The sequence below is a fragment of the Sebastes fasciatus genome, chromosome 1 (assembly GCF_043250625.1).
Source record: "Sebastes fasciatus isolate fSebFas1 chromosome 1, fSebFas1.pri, whole genome shotgun sequence".
In the NCBI taxonomy this organism is placed as follows: domain Eukaryota; kingdom Metazoa; phylum Chordata; class Actinopteri; order Perciformes; family Sebastidae; genus Sebastes; species Sebastes fasciatus.
Window position 1 is genome coordinate 5,985,613 of NC_133795.1, and position 19,360 is coordinate 6,004,972.

Consider the following 19,360-nt stretch of genomic DNA (forward strand, 5'->3'; position numbering starts at 1 on the left):
TAACTGCTGTGAATCTGAGACGACCGCTGTCTCCGTTCACTGTGAAGGAGCAAACTACAAACTGTCTTTCAGCTGTCAGTAGTCACTGTCAAACCTTAAAGTTCACACTCTACAATCAAGTTTCTCTGAGATGGAGGGAATGTTTGTTATTTGTGTGACATGTACCGCTGTTCTGAATGAATATCATATAATAATTGCGGATAATTAGACTTGTCAAACACTGGTATAATTAATACCATTAATGATGACTGCCAGCCCTGACATTGTGGGTGTGACGTTGGAATGGGGCCATCATTAATGTTATCAGATCCACCTGTGCTTTTCCTGTTATGACATAAGTCATAATGACACTGGATACAGTTCAGGTGTCTTCAAAAGTGTTAGATTTGAGCGTTAGATTTAGAAACTGGGTCAGAAATCACTCCTTTGTGTTCACTCATTCACTATTCCTGATATAATAAATCATCACTGACAGGTGTAGAGTCACATAACTGTCATTTTCGCTTCCATAGAATGTATATTGTGGGTCACATGAGACACTTAAAGCTGCAGTGGGTAGAAATCATGGATTTATTATCCCGTTCATTCCTATGAAAATTGCTCAGTGGCGCATGAAGCCTAAATGGTTCGACTTCCCTCTGGAAAAGTACCCGGCTCTCCCGGCGATCCTCCGCATCCATTGGGCCCATCGGACATGCGCAGCAGCGTCTGCTCGGTCACATGATTCCCAGCATCACGCCGTCCTCACGGCTTGCGCTGTCGTCACAGTCTGGGTCTCATTCACATGAACGGAGGAAGGGAAATAACTCTGGATTTGGCTATTAGTGCGTTTTACTTTTAGGACCTAATTAGGGATGTCCATAATTAACCGTTTAACCGTTAACCGACATTAAGCATTTTAACCGATTAACGCTATCGGTTAAAACGGTGAAAAGAATTGTTAATGATGAATTGAAAAGCTGAGCAGCCCAGAGGAGCGGCTCGTCTCTTTAAGGAGAAAAGCTGGTCCACCTTAACAGCTCACCTTAAGAGGCGGAGCCGGAGTTGCAGGATACAGGAAGCTGACTCCGGTCTCTCCATGGATGTATTAAAAGAACAGCTCCAGCTCGCTGTAGCGGAGCGGAGGAGTTGTAGTTTCGTAGCATTTATTCACCATCAAATAAACTGTACATACAATGCTACACCAACGTCCACATCTATGACGCCACCAACAACCTCACACTCAGCGCCAACACACACACACACACACACACACACACACACACACACACGGTCTGTTGGAAACTCTCTAAAGTTAACCAGACTAGGTGTGTGGCGGCGATCACGAAGCCTCCAGCAATGCTAGAGCTGCTAACGTAGTACAAATACACACACTGTTTGTTGGACACTCGCTAAAGTAATGCCGGGCAGACAAAGCATCGTTATGCCGGGCAGACAAAGCATCGTTATGCCGGGCAGACACACAGCTGACAACCTGCTAAACTAAACTAAATGTAATGTGGAGACTTTTACTGGGAAAGTGGCTGCATGTCCGTGACTTTACACGCAGCTCCGTGGCTGCTAAGTTAACGCTCCTGGACGGTGAACTGGGGACTCTCGTCAACCAATATCTGTTGTGCTCCTGCAGCTGGTACACCGCTGCATGTGAGGCACAAATCTTGTCAGTTAACGATTAAGAACATTTTTCAAAATGAGCATCCCTAGACCTAATGATTTAAATAAGGGCTATTAGAGAGTTTGTTCATTATTCTCTTATCATCTTTGTGCTGTAAACGTACCCTAGGCTAAATACCTCCCCGCCCATGAAATTCACATACGTCCCAGTTTCTTTTCTTTTTTTTTCACCATAACCCCAATTGCTCATTCCCGTCAGACAGATGTTCTCCCAGTGCCCCATTTTCTCCGTTGGTCCTTGGCCTCCTTTCTGCCTGTCCTCCACCCCATGGCCCAGGATGGCTAACCCCAGGAGACTCCTTTGTTGGCTGCATTTCAGATGGAGGCAGCCAGGGTGGCTATTTTTACCTCCGGTTATAGATCATCAGGTCCCCTGTACAAAATGATGAACCATTTTGACATATTTATATCCTGTGTAGTGATTTCTAGTCGCTACTGATCCCTACAAGGTTTCCTTTCAGTTTAAAGAGAGGATGCAGAGCTACACCACAAGGACAAATTAGCATATTTAAATACGGCAGATGCTGTTTGTTTAAAACAGTATATTATTGCTGGGAAGCTGAGCAGGTAAACCAGGAAGACTAAATGTCCTGACTGTGTCTCCATTGTTAAAATGTGCATGTGTGAGATGAGGTGTGGCGTTTTGGCACCGACTACTGTGGTCGGGTGTACTGTGGGTACAGCAGTGCAAATTAGGTGACCCAGTAGCTGTCCCTCTTGAAGTTTTAGTTGGTGTTGTTGAGATGTCGAACTCCATCAAAGATGTTGACATCTTTAATATTCTATTATCTCTTTGGCCTCGTAGCCAGAAGCTGCTAGGTGGTCCAAATATTTGCCCTTGGGCAATCCAGCTCTTTGGCCCCCCCAAAGAGCAGACGCCTGCTCTGCCTGTCTCTCTATCCTTGATGCCCTTTGATGGCAACACCACCAGATTGGCACCATTTCATGGCCTATTTCACATCATAGGGATGATGAGTAGAATGATGCTGTTTTGGCCAGAAGGAAGCACAAGAGGAGAGATCATAGAAGGTTTAAAATGAGTAGGGTTTATCCTGTGAGGAGCATGAATGTACTCTTTGGGTATTTCTCGTGTACAAGTGGACATTTTTACCCAGTAGTGAACCGAAAAGAAAATATGGAAACATGGATTTACTCTTTGCATATCCACAGCAAATGTCATGGCAACGTGGCCGGTAGTTGTCAAGACTGGCTCAGTCTAAAGGGACACAATTGTTATAATACCTACCTCTAATATTGATATGGTATTGTAAAGAATAAAACCAATCTTGTAGAACCTCAGGAGAATATGGCCTAGTACCATTTGTGCAGAGTCAAGCGTCAAATATATTTACTATTCTAAAGCAAATCCAGGAGTACATGTGTTGGGACTGATTAAGACGTATCTAGTCTTGTTGTTTTCAGAATTTGTGAAGGATTTACTGCTTTCTACTAGGGATGGGACGATATAGGTTTTTATTGCGGATCACGATAAAAAAAAAACACTGACAATAAGTTGATCGTAGTGAATTTCCATTATCGGGATAATCGTGACTATCCTCACAAGTGACTTGAAAAAGCTGTCTGGCTTGCTATCATGGTAGAGAAGCGAAAAATAGAGCCTGATTTGAAAAGTACAGGAATGATCATGTAAGAAAAAACAGGCTCACACAATGTTCCTTTTATTTATTTATTTATTTATTTATTTATTTATGCATGGGGGGACCTTATGAATCATGTTTACCTTATTTAAGATTGTTTGTTTTTCACAAAAAAAAGATCTGTCCTATCTGTGATGCAATAAAAAAAATGTTTCCTTAACAAAATGTGAGGTAAAGTGATTCCAGTATGAAAACTGAATCACATAAACTATAAATGTACTCTCAATTTAGCCATGTTGTCACACAAGTTCTCACTTTGTTACAGTGGCCTGCTATTACAGATAAAATAGTGAATGCCAGAGTGTTAATGTGGAGTGCTAAAGTACGGTAAAGATACATTTGATGATTTTGATGTCTATTTTCCCATTACTAATATTACTAGCGGACCAATTTTCCAAAATGTTGCTGTTGTCTTTTGAGTTGCATCTCTTTAAGATGAAGTCAGTTAGTCTGGTATTTGTAGAGGAAAAACTAACACGACGTGATGATGACTCTTTACCTTTCTCTTCTTGTCTTCTTTCCCCAGACTGCCTTTTCAAACTGTGTCCTATGAACAGATACTCAGCACAGAAACAGTTCTGGAAAGCGGCAAAACCCGGAGGCAACAGCACCACTGACACAGTCCTCCTCACCAAACTCCATGTGAGTTTCCTCTTCACCTTAGTTTGTCTGCTCTTTGACTTTTGTCATAGTGAAAATAATGGATTGGTGTGTTAATGACACAAAGCTACAGCCTTGCATTTATCTGAAATGTGTATGTAGCATCGTTCTTTCCAGAAATAGTATTGGATGCCCTCTGTTTCCTTGAGCATCTGTGTTCCCTGCTCTGTGTTTTAGCATGCTGCCGACCTGGAGAAGAAGCAGAATGAGTCTGAAAACCGCAAGCTGCTGGGATCAGTCATCCAGTATGGAAATGTCATTCAGGTGTGTTCAGGAACCTCCGAGATAAGGCGCTTTGGTTAATAGTTCTGCAGCAACATTTAGCACCATATATGACACTGTGTCCTTGACGATATTGACTATAATTCAGTTTTAATCAGAGAGAAGAGTTTTAAATAACTGCTACAGCACAAAGACGTGCTGTAAAGCTGTCGGTTGCAATGTCTTATCTTGCTTTGCTCGTTGCCCAGGAATGGTTTGCACACAGGTATGAGATCACCTGAAACCAAGAATGGTCATGCATTCCTGCTCGGTGGCATACTCGAGGGAGACCGTACATATTGTACAGTGTAGGATGCCCTAGTTGCAATGAATGAACTTTCATTCTAGCAATAGTGACCACCAATTGGTTCCTGGTTTGCCGCAGGAAATTATTAACTGTCTAACACAGAGAGGAAAGGCTGCACAATTAATGTTCATCGCGATCACGATTTAGTCTTCCCACAATTAAATGAACATAATCGACTATGATAATTATGTTTAAAATGCATGCTCCGCTTAGCAAAAACTACGCTGCATATCAAATGAAGTGCTTCCTAAACTAACAGCCAGCCACCAGGGGGCGATCGACATGTTTTGGGGAGCTGTCATGCCGCTGCGCGTGCACCCTGCAGCAGCAGCCTGTAGAAAACGTTCCCGAATGTTGCGTCTGCAGTCCAGAGTAGAAGAGTAATATACTGTATTACTCGTTTTAAAGGGACTATTTGTAACTTTCAGAAATGCTTGTTAACAGCGAAACCTGTGGCCGTGAAATCAACGAAAGTCAGCCTCGGGCTCGTGCTTGCTCGCTCTAAATATACCTGAACGAGCATCGGTCAGTAACAAGACGATAAAGTAACTCTCTGCAGAGCCCCGTCACTTCACAAGACACGGGAAACCTCTGTTGGTCTGGAGGAGCTGCAGCATTTATTTCTGCACCAACGTCCCCTGTACATTCACTAGATATTCTCAGAGCTAAACTAACTCTTCTGCAGTGTGGAGTGAGCGCGCGTTCACGACTAGAGGTGGAGCGAGTACGCAAGAACGGGCGCGCTGTCTGAGTGAAGGGGAAAGCAGGCAGAGGAGGAGAGTACAGCGGCCACACGCGAGCGCGCATACGCGAGCGTGCATATGCGAGCGCGCATGTGTCCCGACCCGGTACATTTATACGCTTACAAAGTTACAAACAGTCCCTTTAACAGAGAGCAGACGTGCAAAACAAAAACTCAGATCTCAATATTGATATATCATCATTTTGGCCATAATCGTGCAGCGCTACAGAGAGGTGAACTTGGCATTTTGCATCAAAGCCTCATCGGTTCTACTCCGCTGGTTCTAACCCCATAAATCACGTTGTAGGATTAAGTTGGGCATTCAGTTAAGTCGTCTGTGGGCCCCAAAAATATGCGGAGCTTATATGATTCCAGTCTAGCTGGCAATAGATTATTTTTGACAGGGTGGGAACTGTTTAAATGGGTGAACCAACAGAGGTCATGAGAAATATTTAAGGATAAGAGATTTCAAGAACTATACCGCACCATTCTGGAGATGCATATTTTCCGTGAAGTGTTCCCTTGGCTCCAGTTATATCAGATTGACATATTTCCATCTCTGCTCCAACTTCTAATTGTTTCCACCGTCTGCATAATGTCATTGATGGTTATGTGTCTTGTAACCATGTAACACTGTTTCTTGTTTTGCCAACAGTTGCTGCACTTGAAAAGCAATAAATACCTGACGGTGAACAAGCGCCTACCTGCACTGTTGGAGAAGAACGCCATGAGAGTGACTCTGGACTCGGCGGGAAACGAGGGATCCTGGTTCTACATCCAGCCCTTCTACAAGCTGCGATCCCTGGGAGACAGTGTGGGTAGAGCGGGGTGTGGGTGGGATGCAAGTTAATTATGATCAGTGGGAGAAATTAAGGATGTATTTTTAGACTTTTCACAGGGTGTTCTGAAAACAGAAGTCACATGAGCTCACATGTAGCTAGAAGATGGAATACAGTTAGCCTAATCTATCTGAGCACCAGGTCAGGCTGCAATGTCCTTTTGTTTACGTGGAATAAATAGAAGATTTGAAATTTAAAGAAACAATAATAGGGCTGTCAATCGATTAAAATATTTAATCGCAATTAATCGCATGATTGTCCATAGTTAATTACGATTAATCGGAAATTAATCATTAATCACATTTGTATATGTCCAAAATGTACCTTAAAGGGAGATTTGTCAAGTATTTAATACTCGTATCAACATGGGAATGCACAAATCTGCTTGCTTTATGTAAATGTATGTATATATTTATTACAGGAAATCAATTAACAACACACAACAATGACAAATATTGTCCATAAACCCTCACAGGTACTGCATTTAGCATAAAAAATATGATCAAATCATAACATGGCAAACTGCAGCCCAACAGGCAACAACAGCTGTCAGTGTGTCAGTGTGCTGACTTGACTATGACTTGCCCCAAACTGCATGTGATTATCATAAAGTGGGCATGTCTGTGAAAGGGAGACTCGTGGGTACCCATAGAACCCATTTACATTCACATATCTGGAGGTCAGAGGTCAAGGGACCGCTTTGAAGATGGCCATGCCAGTTTTTCTTCGCCAAAATGTAGCGTAGGTTTGGAGCGTTATGTAGCCTCCTTTGCGACAAGCTAGTATGACATGGTTGATACCAATGGATTTCTTAGGTTTTTCTAGTTTCATATGATAGCAGTATCTTCACTCTAGCTTAAAAACTGAGCCCGCTACAACCTCTGAAAGATTGAATAGCGGCCAGGCCCGACGACGACCTGTCGGATTTTTAAAAGGTTAATTAAAAATTGCAAGTGGCGTTAAAACGAGTTTGTGTATTACCGAGTTAACTTTGACAGCCCTTAAAATAATATACGAGCCTGACAATGCTATAAAAGTGTGATGCTGAATTGGTGGAGTAGTCTTTTAAAGATATAAGATGTGGAACTATAGACATAGCACACACCATTAACATTACCATTTGCTGATAATGCTTTAGTTTCTGCTCGTGGCTGATGGAAGTTGATGGAGTTACGATGGCTAATTTGCTAATTAATCACACTTTATTAATCCAATTGGGGAAATGCGTCATCTGCATTTCACACATCCAGCTTGATCAACTCCAGTTTTGACACAAGTGTCTTGTTCAAGGTCAATGGAGAGAGAGGCTACGTGATACAGTATGTAATGGTTTTGTGGAAACTTAAAAGTTTACACTTGAGGACTGAATGTGCAGTTTTTCCTTGGATAGAATAATTGCGTAGAATAGCCATTACTTATAACTGATCAGTTCACTGGACTGAAACTAGTGTTTAGTTTAAAACCCTTTCTCACATAGTAGTCATATTGTTTTTTCAGTTGTTTGCCAGCCAACAGTGGAGCTGTTTATAGAGTTTAACGTGTGTGCACTCAGTAGTGTGAGCAAACACAAATAAGTTACTGATGATTACATTCAGAACAAAACTTTTTTCTTCTTTTTTTGTGTTGATGCTTGCTGCTGACATTCCTTTGTGGTTATTGAGTGATGCTCCATCTCAAGGCTACACCTTAATGATTATCTGTCTGATCCTGTCCTTTCACACACACAGCATGGTGCAGGACTCCCCCTAGTGCTTAGAACCAGTGTAACCAGGTCTCCCATAGCTGCACGTTATGTTCACCTTGTGAGGAAAGGCAGTGGAAGAATGATGGCTAGTATCTTGGGATGTGACATACTTTTGGTTTGGGATTTAAATGGAGTGCTCAATCCCACACAGAGCAGCAGTATTTCATCTTGTTTCAAGATTTTCTATTGCTTCCATTCACTTCCATTCTAGTCCATATTGCACTATAGTATCATGTCTTGTTTCTGAGTTACAGTAACATATTCCGTTTTGATTTTATTGAATGCATCTAAAACTAAAAACTCCTTTGAATTCAGTGTGTTCTGTGTTTTTATTTATTTTGCCCCTGCAGGTGGTGATTGGAGATAAAGTGGTCCTTAATCCTGTGAACGCTGGTCAGCCTCTACATGCCAGCAGCCACCAGCTAGTTGACAACCCAGGATGCAATGAGGTAAATAAGACCCAAGATATATTCCACATTTGCTTTATTAAAGTGGAATATTAAAATTAGGTTTAAAAGCCTTTATTTTATGTATAATAAGACATCCATTTCTCTAGTTTGTTCACACACTCCTCTCTCTTCTGCCTCTCAGGTTAATTCTGTAAATTGCAACACGAGTTGGAAAGTTACTCTGTTCATGAAATGGAGTGACAACAAGGAAACGATACTCAAAGGGGTAAGTACTCTCACGTTTTTGTATGACATCAACTTCAGAGCAGATGTATTAGGTCACATTTAACACAGTAAAAAACAAAAATATTTAATCCAAATTCTGTTTACAACAGCGGTGAAATGTATTACACTCAATTGGTTAAAGTCCACGACACCCCACCTATAAATTATGGATACAAAAACTATGGGACATATACTGTATGAAATGGAACAAATAACTCACTGAGGCTTCAAAGACCCAAATTCATTAGGAGATGGAGTCCAGCCATGACATTACGAACACAGTGAAATGAGGTTTTCTCTTTATAACTCCACCTAGAGCAGGGTCTTATCTTGTTTTGTTTTTTTCTCTCAATGTTTTATAATTATTATTATCCCCCCCTTTTTCATTTTCTTGTCATCTCTTGTATTATATTGTATTGCATGTACTGTACCAAAAATTTAAATAAAAAAAAGTGAAAAAACATGGTAAAAAAACTAAAACATGGAAATTCAGTATTTGTGATTCATTTAAAAAAACAATCACCAGCAAAATAAAAAAAAAAAAAATACAATAAAATATTGACATACATGTAAAAAATGTTACTTGTTAATCCGTTACACGCTGTGCATGTATGTGTTTGTGTCTTTTTGTGTGTATGTAATTGCAGGGTGACGTAGTCCGGTTGTTCCATGCAGAGCAGGAGAAGTTCCTCACTTGTGACGACCACAGGAAGAAACAGTATGTTTTCCTTCGAACAACCGGCCGGCAGTCTGCCACGTCTGCCACCAGCAGCAAAGCACTGTGGGAAGTAGAGGTCAGCACAACATGTTCTCTATTTTATTTGTCATTCATTTCTTTGTGACATTCAGGATATTAGGAGCAAAAATGTTTCTCATGTAGAAAGAAAAAATGGTCTTTTTGTCTCATGAAGAAAAACTACGGTGTAGAATTTTATGATAAGTATATTTTGGACAAAAGACAAAGATCCCTATGTGCACAGTTACGCTCAGGAACATTACCATTAACCCAAGAGACCGGCAGGTTTAATGCCAATCGTGTGAGCTCGGTGAGAATGAGGTTTTATTTTTTGTTTGACAGTCCTGTCTATAGGACATACTGTAAGGGATGTACTTTTCAGTAAAATGACCTCCATTTATGTTGATTTCTTTTGGCTGGATGACAATGAAAAACTGCGTCAGGAAGGGAACCTTTTTTGTAGTGGATTTTATTTGCCAAGCTTGGTAGGGAGGGCAGAATATTTTGAGACTGAGCTGTAAAATAACTTGTAATTTTGTAATTGTATGAAATGTTATTAAATGTTTGACCACTGCAACTGTCTCATAAACCCATGAGTGTTGGGCACTTTACATGCATGACACGAAAAGAAAGAATCAATCACCAGCATGTACTCCTGATAAAAAGCTAATTCACTCGTTGGTGTTTGACTGTAATTGTCCTTTTATTAACTAGATAACAGTTTATATTTCTTCAGTGCAAACATAAGAAAACAGAAAATATCACACAAATAATGCAGCCTTGCAGCATTTTGACATTAGGCTTATTTACACCTTGTTTTCCTTTTCTTTTTGCCGTCGCCAGGTGGTCCACCATGACCCATGTAGGGGAGGCGCTGGCTACTGGAACAGCCTGTTCAGGTTCAAACACTTGGCCACAGGCTGTTATTTGGCTGCTGAGATGGGTGAGGTGTGTGTCAACTTCTTTATCATTTTATCTCTGTACCCATGCATACTGTTAATTGCCTTTCATACAGTGTGTATCTGACATAGTAGCATAAAGTCCAGTTTTAATCTGCAAAGTACTCTGACATGGTTGGTCTTGACTCTAGACCAGTTTATCTCTGGGCTTCAAAACGCCATCTGGTGGGCCGCAGAGGTACTGCCAGATTGTAAGATTTTAGTAATATAAAAAGCTAGTTATTTTGTTTATCTAAATGTGCTCAAGAATTCACATTAATAAAAAACGTCAAATTAAAATACATAATTTCAATGACCAGTTACATTTGAATATCACCACGCCAATCACGACACATCATGTGATGTGATGTCCATATAGACATTTTTTTTTGGCAGAGAGAGCGTATGTGACTGCGAGCAGCAGCCTAGAGAAAAAGCGCTGCACCCAAAGTCTTCGACTTTCTTCGCTGGCCGCTCCGAGCGCTTCTAGTTGAGAATCTCTGAACTTTTTAGAAAGGAGCTGGTGTCGTCACTGTGGATGAAGAGCTCCCAGGCGTCCTGCTAGCGCTTTTCTGCCAGAAAAAAACACTCAGCCTTATTTTGGTCATTACAGCTGACAGCTGCATAACATATATTTAAAGCACAGTTTATTTTTTCTCCTTTGTTGTCATGTTATGTTTTTTTTTTCAAATTTATTTTGGAAGATTGTCCTTGGAAATTTCAGACGTTGGCCTTTAAATTACAAAAGGCTGAGAACGCCTGGCCTAGACTAGAGCCATGTGGTAAATCGGATGGCCAGGTGCAGTGACCACGCTTTAAAATGACTTATGCTGAGGAGGATATTTGACATGTGAGTGTGTTTCCAGGTCAATCCAGACTTTGAGGAGGAGAGTGCTGAGCAGCGGTCCTCGGTAAGACTTGATCTCTTCTCCTCTTGAGTGCTTAGCAACGTCACGCTGGTTGCCCCACTTCTATTGATCTAATCCGTTCAATTCTCTGCTGGATCTTTGCTCTCTGCTCTAGGTGGTGGACTTTACACCCTTTAATTTCCAGGTACTGTCACATCATCTTTTTTTCTTGGCTGCAGCAATCTAGCACAAAAATCATTGTCTTGTCTGCAAATGCATATCTCTGTCTCTCTGTCTTTGCTGCTTTGCTGTCAAATTGCTCTTTTCATCTAGGTTGTTTGTGCCTTAGTTTTAGTAGCAGTAGCTCACCACAGGGTGTCACCGTGGCAACATCTCAGCTAATGTATGTTTCACTGAAAATCACCTCTGGGTGGCAGTGTTGCACCAAGCACACTGACCCTAAGAGGGATGTTGTGTGTACCTGTAGTTCTCAATTACGTACCAACAAGGCCCAACAGTCTGTAGTAATGACTGAAGAATATCTCACTGGTTTGCACGACTTCAGCCAAGAGTGAGAGCTAATGTGTTTAAATCAGCTTCAGTGGTGACTAGTAGGTTAAAGTGAAAACATGCATAGTCTGCCTCATCGTTATTGAGGGTTGACAGTGTGGCTGCAGTTTGCTCTCTCTTTCTCACTGCATGTTGTTTCGCTGTAGCTGGATGCAGATAATGAAGCTTTACGAGGTCGTCTGCGAGCTCCGCAGGAGAAGATCATGTACACTTTGGTGCCGGTTCCCGACGGCATGGACATCTCCTCCATCTTTGAGCTGGACCCAACCACCCTGAGAGGCGGGGACTCCATGGTTCCCAGGTATAATATACAGTATATACCTTCTTCTGGGGGGGCATAGATTCATTTAAAATGTACATAACATTCAGATATCACAGAGGCTGCTCAGGGGTTGTCAAAATTATACTGCTACTGCAGGTTTAATTGGATTTTGTTTTTGTTTTTCTCGATAAGCCTTTCTTTTAGGTGACTAAAATATGTTTTGCTGCTGCCGTCCACAGCACTGTATTGTTTTGATCCCATACCGATAACTCCTGTCTGTTTCTCCAAACTGGGGTGTCCACTGTCATCCACTGTACATAAAACACAGACTATAAATAAGTACCTCATACAACTTCACTTCAGATCACCTGAACTAACCTTTTAAGGGCATCTAAGGATACAAACATGATAATCATTCACTCCTCTGCCTACATCTACAGAATGTAAAATTGCTCAAGGCGGTTAAATATAGACACCGGTGTACAAACATGCCCGAGACTATGAAGTGATACTAATTATCAGAGATGGTGTCAGAGAACCTTTTAAGGCGAACCATGTTTTTGCCCTTTTTTAGTGGAAAAAATAACATCAGCGATGTTGGAAAATATGGGGGGGAATGACAAATATCTCAACACCACGAGACCACAGTGATGTCAAGACTACACCCAATCAAAGTGTCAGTAGTAGAGACTTGACTCATGTGTAGAGTTGAAGGGGAATTTGGAACATTACTTGGAAAGGCAGTTTCTGAGGTGATGAGAGTTTGTTTGGTTTTGCAACTACGGACAAGGACACTTTTTGTTATGTACAGTACGGTCTGTTATGTCTGGCTTACCGCCAGCTGTTTGTTCTGGTCACTTATTGACTTGACATTCAAATAAGAGATTGTTGCTCAGTCTCTTCTTTGTTTTTGTTGAATCATAGTTAAAGGGAGAAGACACTGTTAGGCCGTGTGTGGTCATACAGTATATCAGGCTGGTCTCATACACCGCTTGTAGCTATACCTACGAAAAGTAATGCATTGTAATTCGTATATATATATCCCACAAAATCAATATGTATGTAATCGACTTAATCATGAACCGGGAAGTATAAAGAGCGACAAACGCCGTGTAGGGAAGAGGTCGAGGTGGGTCAAAACACACCGGACTTGTGTGAAACCAGAAGCCAACCTTGATTTATTTGTCACATAACTTCCGTACTTAAGTAACGCCACTTCTGTAGTTATTCTAACCCAAACCACGATCATTTCCCTAAACTTAACCAAGTAGTTTTGTTGCCTAAACCTAACCAAGTTGTTTCCTTTGAAGACAGGAGTTTATTTTGAAAAGACTGAATGCATGTTGCAAGCGGAAATTGACGTGTTGCTGGATATTCGTAGGAAAATGCAGGTATACCTTTTCGTAAAATAAGACGAACTTGAGTTGTGTGAGGATACGTTGCATCTATGGGATATTTTATTTATGATTTATTTTAATTTTTTATGTTTTCATTGGGTAGATTTGTGGCTTCTATGCAGACTCTGTGCAGTGTATGGTCCATTCAGTATTGTTTGCATGCCACCAAAGTGGAAAGTCTATATTGTCTTATCACTCACTTATTCATAAAATGCGTGTGTGTGTGTATGTGTCCGTGGGTGTGTGAATGTCAATGTACTGGTCACCTTTGGATGGTATGATAGTCGCCAGTGAGGGCAAGGAAAGTCCCCAGCATGTCATGAAACAGGAAACCAGTGTAATCAGACTGAGAGTAGGCACCGCTTAGTGGGCACAAGAGGAAAAAAAACGAAATTTCAAAATACCATGTAAGAATATTACTACGTGTCTGAGCTAAAAAAAACAACCCACAAAACCACACGTGGTGCAAACATTGCGTATGTCACACATAAACACATCATCTGGTAGATACATGTTTAGTCAGAAATCTGCTCTTTACTCCCATGTTAGTTTAAAATGAGTCATACTGAATTAGATATATATATTTGATGTAGTAATATTAATAAAACTCAGTTTTAGTATGAAAATGATGTGATATTTCACATCCTTGTGGATACAAGCAGGTTCTTTGTCCTGATGTGTTGACTGACCTGTGTACCTACATATTTAGGGCGACTGTACATTTTAATGAGCCTCTGTTTTGCTCCTTTATTCTTGTTGACAGTTTGACAATGGTATATTTGTCACCTCACTTGAGATAAAAGCAGAGGCTCTCCCCCCTCGTGTCAAAGCCTCCATTGTGTCGCATAGTCAGGTGCGTGCCAGCATGCTGCAGGCTACTACTGCTTGCTCCACCCATCCCTACCTGAAATAACCCTGTCCATCAAACTTTAGCCAGGGGACTAATTAATTCCTCCGGGAGCCGTCACACAAAGGTAAGCCTGTTAGCTCCAGTAGGCGTTAACGTAATGCTTGCCAAGAATATGGCTACCGTCTGTCCTGAAGGCCTGTCAGGCTACACACACACAGACACACACACACACACACACACACAGACACACACACACCTACTCCTACCCACGTGCAGCGGGTATGAAAGATGCAGTTGGCTCAGACTTTACTATGTGTAAAGGTTTAGTGCATAATGGAGGAGAGCTGACACTGTACAGGTCACTTCAGGCTAATCTGTAAAGCCACATACTTGTCTGAGGAAGCCATTGTAAGCAGTCTCTTCCCAACAATGGTAATCTGTTTACATCCGGGCTGTCAGTCGATTACAATAGTTGATATGCGACCGGTTTCCTTATGTAAGAGTGCATCTTTAAATCCTCTTACATTCGGCACGTATACTAAACTTTTTTCAGTACCTTACTTTGAGAAATGAAAACATGGTTTTCTATAAAAACTAGGGCTAATATTTAATCGCGATTAATCGCATGATTGTCCATAGTTAATCGCAAATTAATCGCGCATTTTTGATATGTTCAAATTGTACCGTAAAGGGAGATTTGTCAGGTATTTAATACTGTTATCAACATAGGAGTGTACAAATATGCTTGCTTTATACAAATGTATGTATTATATTAATTATTGGAAATCAATTAGCAACACAAGACAATGACAAATATTGTCCATAAACCCTCACAGGTGCTGCATTTAACATAAAAGAATATGCTCAAATCATAACATGGCAAACTGCAGTCCAACAAGCAACAACAGCTGTCAGTGTGCTGACTTGACTATGACTTGCCCCAAACTGCATGTGATTATCATAAAGTGGGCATGTCTGTAAAGGGGAGACTTGTGGGTACCCATAGAACCCATTTTCATTCACATATCTTGAGGTCAGAGGTCAAGGGACCCCTTTTGAAAATGGCCATGCCAGTTTTTCCTCGCCAAAATGTAACGTAAATTTAGAGTGTTAATTAGCCTCCTTTGCGACAATCAAGTATGACATGGTTGGTACCAATGGATTCATTAGGTTTTCTAGTTTTCTAGCCTATATCTAGTTTTAACACTGAGCCCGCTACAACCTAAAAATCGCAGGTTGTGTTAACTTTCACAGCCCTAGTTTACATATATTGCTCCTGTGTTACTTCTGAGTAGCAAGAATAGAAACTGATATAACACAAACACTGTATCACCTTACCACTTTATTATGTGCACCTATCTTAAGCAATGTCTAATAAATCCTGTCTTAGTGATCATAATCTCCTGTTTTTATTGGCACCGTTTTCAGACACCGTTTCAGAGAGGTGTTGGATTTACGATCATACTGTCCTCATTTATGATGAGACCTTAGGAAATAGTGGTGGAGTGTTGTACTAAAATATTCTGTCTCCGTGGTGATTGTAAATGAGATATCCATCATGTTCTAGTTACTGTACTTGGATAGAAAATACAGTACAGAAAATCAAGTCCGTTACTAGCAACTCTGTGTAAACCACTAGGTGGAGACAAATAAGCATCGTCAACCACCAACAGCTGGTTTAATCGACCGGCTCTCTAAACAATACTATCGTCTCAATGGAGATTTTAACAAAGCAGCACTGTTGACGTGTTGATTTGAGGAGGTTTTTTTGTTGTTGTTTTGGCTTTATTATGCAGATCACAGTAGACATACGGACACAAAATGGTGAGGGAGAGAAAGAGGGGTTTCAGTCCTCATCAGTCTCATCAAAACACATACTACAATACTACTATCATCTACTACTACTACTATTGATTCTAGTAGAAGTTGTCTTCCTCTCTTACGTCTAGTTCAAGTTTATGCATGTTAATTTATTCGGGGTATGGTGCAAGAGCAAAGCCCATTGAATCAAAACAAAAATCAAAAGGTTTCATTCCCTTGAGAACATGAATGGGCTAATCACATTTCTTGGTGTTCATTTCTTGGCAACTGGCCTGTTAGCTTGTCAGATATCTTGTGGGCTCGGTTTATGTTTTGGCATGAGGGCGGCTCTACAGGAAAGCTCACGTGTGTGAGCTAAAATGAAAAGGGTTCATCTGGAACATGAATGTGCTCTGTACAGTAAATGTATCTTGTGCTCTGTACAGTAAATGTATCTTGTGCTCTGTACAGTAAATGTATCTTATGCACAGTGCCATCAAGAAAATCCAGTATCGACCCCACAATGGAGGTAGTACCCTTCTTAATGAGCCTGTCTGCGCACAAACACCGGTGCAAATGGTGCTAAAACAATGCTCTGAGAAGAGATTCTTGGCCATCCTGGTCAAGGCGTGTCTCGTAGTCAAAAGTTGAAACAAGGGATCAAACTTGTAACTTCTGGTCAGATATTAGAAGCACTATGACACCTTGTCCTGTGCCCTGCAGCTTCACTCATTCTTTTTAACATCTCAAACAATATCTTCTGTCACTTTTAGGAGCTCCTATGTGAGGCTAAGACACTTGTGCACCAACACGTGGGTTCACAGCACCAACAACCCCATCGACAAAGAGGAGGAGAAGCCTGTTATGTTACGGGTGAGTAGCTGATGCCTGGGTCATGATGTACAAGATGCACGGCTGAGGTTTCCTGAACAGATATTTACTAAAAACAATTGATTTTTTCCAGATTGGAACATCGGGAGTAAAAGAGGACAAGGAAGCTTTTGCCATTGTACCGGTGCCACCAGCAGAAGTGCGTGATTTAGACTTTGCCAACGATGCGAGTAAAGTGTTGGCGTCCATCGCTGGCAAGCTTGAAAAGGGCACTATTACACAAAATGAAAGAAGGTCAGTGGTACATTCTAGACACGACACCTTTTGGTGACGCATGAGCTCAGAAGTTTTCAGAATTGTGTGCATAGTTTCATTTTTGCAGACACCCACTTCAGAATACTGCAAATATCTAAATATTGCAATACTTTCATCTGTGGTTCATAGGTTCAATCGCCATTGTGTCACCTCATTCGGCAATAGATAGTGACTTAACAGAACAGAAAATCTTCAAGATTGCCATTTGAATTACTACAATATGATGTGTTACGTATACATATACATATATACATACAGTATATGTAGATATCAAATGGAAGGACACAGATATCACTGAAGTAGCTGCAGAATCTCTCAAAGAAATAACGTTTTAAAGTGGTTTGTAATGTTTTACAGGTTTGTGACCAAGCTCCTGGAGGACCTAGTTTTCTTTGTGGTGGACATCCCCAACAGTGGGCAGGATGTTCTGGAGATCATGGTTAACAAACCCAACAGAGAGAGACAGAAACTGATGAGAGAGCAGAATATCCTGAAGCAGGTTGGTCGTAAACCTCTTAAACTGCACTGATTTTAAAGTTTATGATTAGCTAAATTTTTGGTTATTAAAATCATCCATTTCCAATTTCAGATTTTCAAACTTCTCCAAGCCCCTTTCACAGACAGCGGCGATGGTCCCATGCTGCGACTGGAGGAGCTCGGAGACCAGCGCCACGCTCCGTTTAGACACATTTGCAGGCTTTGCTACCGAGTGTTGCGCCATTCCCAGCAGGATTACAGGAAGAACCAGGTAGCTGGATACAACAACTCCACTCTGACGCCTCATGCTTTGGCCTTTTCTTTGCAGTAATCATCCCCTCTCTCCCCTCGTCTTTACAGGAATACATAGCCAAACAATTCCGCTTCATGCAGAAGCAGATAGGATATGACGTTCTGGCGGAAGACACAATAACAGCTCTGCTCCACAACAACCGCAAGCTGCTGGAGAAACACATCACTGCTGCTGAGATAGACACATTTGTGACTCTAGTGAGGAAGAACCGGGAGCCGAGGTGAGGCTCACAGGAAAGGACGGGCCCTGGCTGCTATCACAAACTGGCATAGAAGAAGTGGCCGAGGCCAGTTTGGGTCAGATTTGTTTGTATAACAGCTCCTGAGGAATGTAAATCTATGTAAATGTGTGCAGGGGAGCATGAGTGGAACTGCTTGTGCATGACCTCGGCACTGCAAGTAATTTGCTGACAGTTAGTGTGTGCTTGTGTTGTGTTAAAGTCCTGTCAAGTGCTGTTAATGAGATGGGAATCAGGCTGATCCAGACAGTTTGGACAAAGGACTGCCTACCAGTTTGAACTGTTATAGTACTGAAATAGTATTATTATTTCCCGTACTTCCTGACATACGCCTATAATATGAAAAATGTCATTCATCGTATTTATCTGTTCCCAGGTTCCTGGACTACCTCTCAGATCTCTGCGTGTCCATGCAGAAGTCCATCCCTGTGACACAGGAGCTCATCTGCAACGCCGTACTGGACCCTTCCAACGCTGACATCCTCATCGAAACAAAGTTAGATTCTCATTTTTCTTCATCGTTAGAATTTTTTGCGAAACTGAAATGAGCATTTAGAAATAACCTTTTGTGCCGTTCACCAGATTGGTCCTGTCGAGGTTTGAGATTGAGACAACGACAAATGGAGAGAGTCCGTTGGAGCCGGAGGATGAAGAAGAGGTCTGGCTGTTCTGGAAAGACAATGCTAAGGAGGTCCGGAGTAAGAGTGTCCGAGAGTTGGCTCAGGATGCAAAGGAGGGCCAGAAGGAGGATCACGAGGTGGTCAGCTACTACAGGTGAGTTTCATTGATTATACACATAATAATAATAAAAAGCAACACAAATTATATATGAAAGCATGCACACTGACAATGTTTACATGCACAAAATATTCTGGCTTTTGCTCTTTTTCCCAAAAAAGACAATATTCCTACTAAGCTGTTTATGTGGCTAATGAAAGTGTATATTCAACTGATATCATCATAACCTTTATTTAACTAGGAGGTCACATAGAGATTAAAATCTCTTTTACAAGTGAGGCCTAGCCAAGACAAGGCAAGGGTCAAATAGCAACATCAACACATAACAAAACAACAACATTGAATCACGGCAACAACAATAGGTACGACAAAATACATTACATCATACAGTGCATAAACAAAGGGAGAGCATGTTGGTCATGTGTTTGTTAGTTAATTGAAGCAACAGCAGCTTGCAGTGACCGCTGGCAGCTTCTGTACTGATTAAA

General features: G+C 41.3%; 1 protein-coding gene across 8 annotated transcripts in view; it reads left to right on the forward strand.

Annotated features, from left to right (window-relative positions):
- Positions 1–19,360, forward strand: part of itpr1b (inositol 1,4,5-trisphosphate receptor, type 1b) — a 123,484-nt gene that overhangs the window by 15,435 nt on the left and 88,689 nt on the right. For 5 of the 8 annotated variants that reach the window (XM_074651148.1, XM_074651231.1, XM_074651306.1 and 2 more), the window contains exons 4-20: positions 3,859–3,974; positions 4,170–4,256; positions 5,958–6,116; positions 8,236–8,334; positions 8,477–8,560; positions 9,207–9,353; positions 10,139–10,243; positions 11,100–11,144; positions 11,257–11,286; positions 11,798–11,952; positions 16,734–16,833; positions 16,925–17,085; positions 17,464–17,605; positions 17,696–17,854; positions 17,944–18,116; positions 18,511–18,630; positions 18,717–18,908. In XM_074651148.1, the coding sequence (XP_074507249.1) occupies positions 3,859–3,974; positions 4,170–4,256; positions 5,958–6,116; positions 8,236–8,334; positions 8,477–8,560; positions 9,207–9,353; positions 10,139–10,243; positions 11,100–11,144; positions 11,257–11,286; positions 11,798–11,952; positions 16,734–16,833; positions 16,925–17,085; positions 17,464–17,605; positions 17,696–17,854; positions 17,944–18,116; positions 18,511–18,630; positions 18,717–18,908 (2,074 nt within the window). The remainder of the gene's footprint in view (positions 1–3,858; positions 3,975–4,169; positions 4,257–5,957; positions 6,117–8,235; positions 8,335–8,476; positions 8,561–9,206; positions 9,354–10,138; positions 10,244–11,099; positions 11,145–11,256; positions 11,287–11,797; positions 11,953–16,733; positions 16,834–16,924; positions 17,086–17,463; positions 17,606–17,695; positions 17,855–17,943; positions 18,117–18,510; positions 18,631–18,716; positions 18,909–19,360) is intronic. The other 3 variants (XM_074651391.1, XM_074651723.1, XM_074651639.1) reach the window with 1 other exon arrangement.